The 8558-nt window shown below is 57.8% G+C and overlaps 1 protein-coding gene across 2 annotated transcripts in view; it reads right to left on the bottom strand.

The window, feature by feature from the left end:
- Nucleotides 1-384: 384 nt before the first annotated feature.
- The window catches only part of ASS1 (argininosuccinate synthase 1), a 52399-nt gene continuing 44225 nt past the window's right edge, over nucleotides 385-8558 (bottom strand). Inside the window, exons 14-17 of one of the 2 annotated variants that reach the window (XM_043567145.1) lie at nucleotides 5524-5680; nucleotides 2100-2165; nucleotides 1256-1340; nucleotides 385-668 (exon numbers count right to left, since the gene is read on the bottom strand). In XM_043567145.1, the coding sequence (XP_043423080.1) occupies nucleotides 1304-1340; nucleotides 2100-2165; nucleotides 5524-5680 (260 nt within the window). In that variant the 3' untranslated portion in view covers nucleotides 385-668; nucleotides 1256-1303. The remainder of the gene's footprint in view (nucleotides 669-1255; nucleotides 1341-2099; nucleotides 2166-5523; nucleotides 5681-8558) is intronic. The other variant, XM_043567144.1, reaches the window with a different exon arrangement.

Genomic DNA, 8558 nt, shown 5'->3' with positions numbered 1-8558 from the left:
CCATAATTTGGGCCACATAAGGCCACCGTGCTGTGGGGGGGAGCCTCCTGTGGGCAGTCATGGCCGCCATTCCCGGCTGTTCTCTGTGGGCAGCGGGCGGGACAGCTCCCCAGGAGGTCACCCAAACTCTCCTTGGTTCCCTGTGACATGGCACGGGGCCACAGTCGGTGACAAAATGCCAGGCTGACCCAGGGGGCCAAATCTGGATTCTCTGGGGGGGGTTTTGCGGGAGGAGAGACGGTCCGATCCTTCCAGATAAACAGGGTCCCCGGCAAAAGGTGGCTTTGGTAGCGCTTAAATCACAAAGGTTGGTCTAAGAAGGGCACCGCTGACTACACAGTCTCACACACACCCTCTCTCTGCAGAAATAAAGAAACAAAAGACTAATGTATCTCTTTTTAATTGTCACTTTACATCTCCCCACTGCAGCCACCCCCCCCCCTTCCCTTCCGTGCCCACTTCTGCAGGCTGCAGGGGAGCGGGGAACAAAGCTGGGGGCTGGCACCCCCACCAGGCTGCCAGCCCGGGAGAACAAGTCACAATTACAAATTATCACAACAATTAGCGCCTGTACTTGGGAGATGGGCAAAGGAGGCGGCCCAGCTCCTCATTGTCAACCGGTCTATTTGGCAGTGACCTTGCTCTGGAGGCGATGATATTCCTTCAGCCTGTAAACCAGATTCAAAACAAAGAAAAATGTAAATTAACAATAACAACATGCACTCGGTTCAATTAATTCGGGCCCAACCCGGGTGGCGGGGGGCAGCTGCTTGTTAAGATGTGTGTGTGTGTGAAGTTGTCTTTTTTTCCCCCTCTCTGTTCCCACTCCTGCCCCCGGCCCCTCCTGCCCTCCAATCAGGATAATGTAATTAATTTATCTTTGGGGGAAAACATTGCTTGGCATTGTTGAAGACAAAGCATTTAACTGGCAATGGGAGAGATGAAGAGGCCATTATGAAAACCCGATGTGTCTGGAGCCATTGAAAAAGGGTTTATAATCATAAAATACAGAGGGCGAAGGAGGCGGGTTGGCGGAGGTGATTGTCGGAGCGGAGAGCACCCGGGAAGGTCAGGCTGGATTCAGCGTCTCCCTCGGTCTCGGCACCCGGGACAAGAGCCTGGCTCTGGGGGAAAACGGTGGCTCTGTGCCCAGTGCATGTGTCAGGGAGACAAGAGAGACTCGTGCCTTCTACCCAAGGCCAAGTTCCGAGAGAAGGAAGTTGGTGGCTAAGCACCCAGAGCTGGACAGACACACCTTCTGGACTCAGCAATATGGCTTCCTAGCTGTGTGACTGTGGGCAGGTTACTTAACCGCTCTGGGCCTCTTTCTGGAGTCGCAGCTTTGTGTAAGAATTAAAGGAGACAAGTTAGGAGAGTGCCTTGGGAGTGGCTTAGTGTATGGTGACGGTTGGGAATAAATGACCCTGTTTGCCCTTGTACAGCCCGCCCCCCCTGGGCTGAGCACATGGTACCAGTTTCTGGGCCATTCCTGTAGGCCAGGGTCTGGGCTGCCACCCCGGTGAGGTGGCTATGGTCAATGACCCCACATGGTTCCCGGTGGTTCGCAAGGGCTCTGAGACCGTACTGCAGAGCTCGGATTTGAACCCAGGTCTGAGTGGCTTCAGATGGTACTCGCTACCCCGCTAGGCCATGGGGATCCACGTGGCTAGGGTGGTTTCCAGTTAGACCCGCAGCTCGGCTGTGGCGACGGGTGCCTTCTGGCCCGGCTACTCTCTGAGGCTCCTTTCTACCTCTTGGCCATTTCCCTTTCTAACCCACCCAGGCAAGGGGCTCCTAGCCGAGTCCTTCTTGCAGCTGGAGAGGGTGGGAGGAAGTGTCAGAGGCAAAGGGCAGGACCCGGAAACATGGAACCTAAGTATCCAGGACCCTCTGTGGCTCTTGGCTGTGCCTTCTGCCTCTTTGAGAATAGGAACAGGCTGGGTCCAAAGCAGGCACTGCAGACGCCATGGGCAGGGGGACAGAAAGGTGGGGCTTGTCTAGGAAAGGGCAGCTGAGGTCCCGTCACTGCCTGCTGCCCACACCGGGGGGGGGGGGGGGGGGGCGGTGTTGAGGACCCATCAGGGCCCAGAGCCGCTCACCTGAGGGAGTTGATATTGATGAAGCCGGTGGCATCGATGGGCTCATAATCGCCCTGCACGTTCATGCTGCAAGGAGACAGTCGAAGCCTGTCAGCACAGCCCCCGGGCCTTGCTTTGCGATGTCAGAGGATCTCTGGGGCTGGGCACAGCTCAGGCTCCCAGATACCCCGGGGTATTTCTGCCCTGCTGGCCCAAACTTCGGCTTCTCGTTGCATTTCCGTCCCAATTCAGGAGCCCTACTACGGGCCAGGCACCGTGTCCGGGGCTGGAGAGCGGGGAGCCTCATCCCTGCTACACGAAGGGGCAGGTAGGGTCCCGGCAAGACCCTGCCTAACCCATCCACGAACCTGGTGCCCGCCCCACGCCAGCTGGCCACCAGAAGCGCCTGGTTAACCACTGCTGTTACCAGTGTCTCCCTCCCTCCCCCCGCCCCCCCCCATCTACAACCTTCATCTTCCAGATTCGACCTCTCTGGGGCTGTTTTCACTTCCCTAGCTTCCAAAGCCCCTCCCAACCACAGTCCTTCAGGGCGGGGTGGGGGTGGGGTGGGGAGGGGCCTGTCTCTCAGCTCTGCCGCCCCCCCCCCCCCCACCACGGAGCTTAGGGCAAATATTCCTGTTCTTTGAACTTCAGGCTTTTACTTGCCAAACGGGGGCTCTCAATGTCATTACTTGGCTCCGCCCGAAATGGTGTCACTGCACCTCATGGCAAGCATTCACTGCTACTTGTGTCATTCATTCACTCATTCATTTATTTGGGGATCTTCTAGGCACCCAGGACCCGCAGGTGCCGAGGAAATGAAACCGAGAGGGAGACGAGAACAGGGCCCGCGGGGTGTGGGTGGCGCAGAGGCGGGAGCAATCAAGCACCCACCTGCCTTCCTTAACTGTGACTGTGATAAGCTCTTTGAGGACAAGTTCAGGGGCACTGCGGTCTCAGATCTGTCTCCACACGGCCACCCTCCAAGGCCCCCCCGTGGGCAGAGGACCCTCCTCTGTTTCTCACGCATCCTGCTCTGAATCAGCCCCTTGTCTTCACGTCTCCAGAACTCCAGCCTCGGGACAAAGCAGTCTCGAGGTTCTCAATGACAAGGGGGGCGGCCTGTCCCCTCAGGAGCCCTTCTCCCCAGGGGTGAGATCGGGGAGGAGGAGGGCAGAGGAGAATCTGCGGGTGTTTTTGCCCTAAGGCTGTGCCTCTGGCTGGCTCTTTGTGGATGTGGGCTTTTTCCAAGGACCAATGGGGTCTCTGGGCTCCGCTGTCCTGAAACTTGTTCAGGACGTGGGCTCTGTTGCCCGACCCACACCATGCCCTTGCCCTGACCTTCATGGGGCTGTGAAGCTGCCCACGAACTCCCACCCCTCCCTTCCTCCTCACCTCCGCTGGCCCCTCCAGGTCTCAGGTGGCTGAAGCCACCAGGAGCCGACCAGCAAGTTCCCCTGTAAGGGGGAAGATGACAGACTTCGGGGGGCTGCCTCTTGCCCCCCGCCCCTGACTGGGCGGAGAAAAAGCCGGACCGAACTAAAGCATCAGCCTCCACGGATCCCTTTTACGGACTTTGCCCTGGATGATAAATGAAGCTTACCCCTCCCCCCACCCTCCCCCCACAAATTGTGGAACACGCTGCCACCGATCCCCTTCAGAAGGACCCCTGTGCTCGGCCCAGGGAGAAGCCAGGGCTCCGAGCTTCCAGCTCCCTTCCATGCACACCTGCCTTTGCGACACCATCTCGTTGCACGTGTCAAAACAAACTTTCCCACTCCCCTCTTCCCGTCGGCCCGTCCACCGGCCCCAGCAGCCCCCGCAAAGGGAGGCCCACGTCCAGGGACCAACTTGTCCCGCAAGGCTGCCGAAGAGTTTCCGAGAGGTGTTTCTCAGGAGCTGAAAAACCTCTTTTTAAAATCGTGGTTTGGGGTGGGTGGGGAGGGGGGGTGGTGGAAAAAGAGTTTACAATGATTTTTTTTTTTTTTTTTTTTTTACCTCCCCTGACGGTCTACAGAAAACCTCTGTGCTTTTATTTTTGTTCATTCGAGTGGCTCTGACCTGCTCTATAATTACGTTACTTTCTACCTACTGTGCCTCGGCATTTCCAGCCCTGCTACCTCTCACGGCTTCCTCGCTGGTCCCTGTGACGCTGTCATTCAAGGGCTTTCAAGTCAGCGATGTAGAAATCAAAAAGAAAGGGGAAATGGTCGGAGACACAGTGAGAATAAATGCGCCTGCTTTTCTCTCTTTTTTTCCCTTCCCCTTTTTACTTTCTTCATTTAATCTCCCTGAGTGAGGCTGTAAGGCTTAATGAAGGGTTGGGCAGATTATTAGAGGCTGTTGATTCGGAGGGGGAGGGAAGAAAGAGCCAGAGAGAGAAAGAGAGAAGATAATTTGACATTTACCCCGACTGATCTAAACTGATTCGGTTATATTTATGGCTTATAGAGTGTTTAGAAAAATGGAAGGGGGGAGACGCTCAACACGGCTAGGAGAAGGGAAAGAGAAAAATAATATTGGCTGCCAAACAAAACTCACACACTAATTCCCAACGGGCCTCCCCCCCCCTCCCCCGCCGGGGGCTGACCTAGGCCTGGGACTTGAGTCGGGGGAGTGGGGGAGCTGTCTGTCCCCACCTCTGGTTTGGCCAGATGACCTCCAAAAGGGATGCCTTGATCATCAGCGAAGGCCATGCTCTCCTAGACAAGTGGAGGTGCAGCTCAAAGGCAAAGGCTGCCTTTGACCCGGCCCACCTGGGCTGGGCTCCGCAGCCTGTCCCCCGGGGCCTTGTCAGCACCCTCGGCTTGGCCTCAAGATCCCTCCTTGGCTCCCTTGCCCTCTCAGTCTGATCCTAGCCCCCAGCCAGTTTCCTCCTGGCTTCGGAAAACATCCAGCTGTCCACCATTCTCCACTGTCTTCAACCCAATTTCTCCTCCCCTCTAGACCTGTGTGTCCAAGGGTTGACCAGGTACTCTCCTGGTCAGTCTCGAGGATGACTCACCCTCAGGGTGTCTGAATCCAAATGCACGCTCTTTCCTCAAGAATTCCCTCAAACCCAGGACTTGCCACCGAAGCGCGCCCAGCTGTTCGTGCTGGGTGATTCATACCTCCTCCTCATCTTCTTCCACGCTGGTTAGCTCCTGTCTTTTGGAGGCCAGCTCCAAGGTGACTTCCTCAGGGAAGCTTCTCCACACTCTACCCAGAGTACCCTGCACCTCGCCACGGCCTAACACCCCCTTTCCTCATTCAATCGGTCATTGGATTGGTGCCTTTCTCCCCATCTAGCCTGTAAGGGCCCCGAGGGCAGAGGCAGCATGTCTGTTCTCTTCGTGACCGTCTCCTCCGTGCCCTGCTCGTGCTCATCTTTGTGGAGAAAGCCCGTCAGAAGAGACACTGGCTGTGGGGGTCTGTTCCCCAGCTGGGGCAAGTGTAGGCCACCTACCTCACCAGCTCCTCGTTGTAGAGGGACAGTGGGGACTCCCGGCTGAGGATGTACACTTGGCCCTTGAAGACAGACACCTGAACTCTCCCTTCCACGCGCTCCTGGGACTTGGCGATGCAGTGGCGGACGAATTCACACTCAGGGCTGTGCCAGAAACCTGCAGCGGGGACAAAGTGAGGGTGCTAGGGTGGCCCACGGCGCTGGGGTACCGCACACCTCAGCCCAACATGGTGGACCTCGGGGGTGGGTCGGCCCTGTTCACTGCCGAGTCTCGGCATGACGCACACTTGTGCGTAAGCCCGCAGGCCGGGCCTGTGGCCCTGCAGGTCTCTTGTGGGTGAGGAGGTACCCTTGCCACGATCAGGAGGAGGGGAGCTATAACCCTCTGCCTCATGCCAGACATTCAGGGAGCACGACGGGCCAGGCACTGGGGACACGGCGGTGAAGGTCACAGCGCTTGCCCGCTGGGAGCTCAGTCTCATGAGGACAGGGGACAGCGGTGGGGCAGGAGGCCTCCTGAGACTCAGGCATGTGTGTGACCCCAGCCTGAGCAATGGAAGCACCCAGCACGGGCAGCTGGATGGTGGCTCGGGTGCAGAAAGGCCACATGTGCGTGGCCTTCACCTCTCTGCCTCTGTTTCCCCATGTCTGGAGTTGGGGTGATACAAGATCACCCTCCCAGGACTAGTGGGCTTCTTGGGTGTGGAAGTCCTGGGCATCCACACACTGGCGTCCTGGCCAAGAGCCAGTACGCATCCCCCGCCCCCCCCCCCCCACTCCCTGGATGTCAGTAACCTGTCAACATACTGCTAATATTTGCATATGCAAATATTTTTATGAATGAAGCACAGGTGTCCTGGACTGGCTCTTCGAATGGGCATAAACAGCCCTACGAGAAAAACTCTCTTAGCCTCTCTCTTCTCTGGGTGAGCAAGTAAGGCTCAGGGAAGTTGAGGTTTCTCCAAGGTCACACCCAAGCAGACCCTGAGGGGCCTGGGTCTGCCCTTAGTTCCCAAGTTCATGATAATCTTGGAATTTTCCTGTCCCGGGATGGAACATCCATCAGCGCACAAGGTGCCTGAGAAATGTGCCGCCTCCCCCGCCCCCAAGCTCTGACCCCCGGAGCCCTAAGGCCAGCGAAGGCCATGTGCTCAGTCCCCAGGCTGCCCCAGGGCCTGTATCTCAACCCCAACAGGCTCAGACCTGCAGACAGCTATCTCCTCTCTGGTCCCTGTGGAGGGCGGGTGGCCGCACGGGCAGGATTGGGGGAGGGACAGCTCAGGCGGTAGGGTTTCTTTGAAACGGAGCCGGGAAGGTGACCCCACCTGGGCAGCTGTGGGGCCAGATGGTGCCCGATCTCCTGCCCTGATAAAGGGCCAGGTCAGCCCCGGGTCTGCAGCTATTGTTGGAGGCTGGGCCTCCGGGTAGGGGCGGGGGGCGGGGGGCACCTGCTGAGGCTCTCCATGGGAAAGCGGAGCAGGCCTTCTCCAGGATGGGGTCCGGTGGCTTGCAGAAGTGGGGGAGGGGCCAGGCAGGGAGAGAAGAGACTGGGTCCTCGCTCTCCAGCCACCTGTCACTTGGGTTCACCTCCACGCTGACACGCTGACAAGCAATGCAACTTCTCTGTCCCTCGGTTTCCTCGTTTGTACGGTGAGAGAGTACTAACCATTCTCCGGGGGAGTTGTGTGGTTTCAATGACAGGATGTGGACCGAACACTAAGCATTTTAAATCCCAGATTTGAACTCGGCCTCCGCCAGCCCTCACTGCAGACAGGGAGACAGAAACCCGGAGAGGAAGAGGCTGTCCCAAGCCACAGTCAGATCCTGAAGAGTGCTCCCGACTCTGGCCCAGACCCCCGTGGGAGGGGACGCTGATGCCCCCCGCGCCCCTTCCCTGCCATGCCCCGGGGGCTTGGCCATCTTTCTAAGTCAGGATGATTAGACCTTTACGCTCTCAGGCTGGAAGACAGAGCCAGAGATAGGGGGCTGAAACCCATGCGGGAAGAAGACCCAGCCTGGGCTTTATCTCGGGACCTCCCCACCTCAACTACGTGGCGGTCTTGCACTCAGATTTCTTTTCCCAGCGGACCCAGCCTGGGGAGAGGGGCAGTGAACTTGGTGCGTTGCAATGGGCATCTCAGCTCTGGGCTGGGCCAGGCACTGTGCCAATCGGGATAACGGCCCTCTGTACGAGGGTGCGTTATACCCATTCTTCTGCTGAAGTAACTGAGGCGAGGGGAGAGGAGGTGAGCTTATGTGCCCTAAAGGAGATGGGTCCTGAAGCCGGGATCCTGCCAGGATGACCCTGTGGGTCGGGACCAGGGTCTGCGCCTGGAGGGAGGGGATCTGTACAAGCCCATAGGGAGATTTGGGGGTGGGGTGAGGAGACGGAAATGAACAGTGGTCAGTCACCAGGGCATCTAGGAGTGGGGCTGAGGCAGAAGGGCTCCCTCGTGCCTCAGTCTCCCTGTCTGTGCTCCGGGGAAGCCGAATGTCACAGCAGAGTGGCTATATGACTGAGCTGTTAGAATTAGGAACTGTGAAGAGTCCTGGCCTGGTGCCCTGTGTTTTACAGGAGGGGAAATTGAGGCTTGGGGTAGACAGACCTACTCAAGGTCATCAAACCAGCCAGAGGCATGGCCCTGGTCCCTGCCTCTATCCTGGGAAACATGCCAGGCATTTGTAGTTTTCAATACACTTTGCAGTAGCAACCCCCCCCCCCCCCCCCCCGCCATGCCAGGCCCTGTTCTAGATGCTTTACAAATGTGCATGCATTTAGTCCTCACTATTTATGTATTATCCCCACTCTTCAGATGAGGAGACTGAGGCACGGGGAGGTTCGGTAACTTGCTTAAACCCGGGGCACCTGGGGCACCCGGGTGGCCCAGTCGGTCAAGCCTACGACTTCGCTCGGGTCATGATCTCGCGGTCTGTGAGTTCGAGCCCCGCCTCCAGCTCTGTGCTGACAGCTCAGAGCCTGGAGCCTGCTTTGGATTCTGTGTCTCCGTCTCTCTCTGCCCCTCTCCCGCTTCCCC

The sequence above is a fragment of the Prionailurus bengalensis genome, chromosome D4, assembly GCF_016509475.1.
Source record: "Prionailurus bengalensis isolate Pbe53 chromosome D4, Fcat_Pben_1.1_paternal_pri, whole genome shotgun sequence".
Taxonomy (NCBI): domain Eukaryota; kingdom Metazoa; phylum Chordata; class Mammalia; order Carnivora; family Felidae; genus Prionailurus; species Prionailurus bengalensis.
Note: the sequence above shows the minus strand (reverse complement) of the source record. Positions and strands in the feature narration are given on the sequence as shown.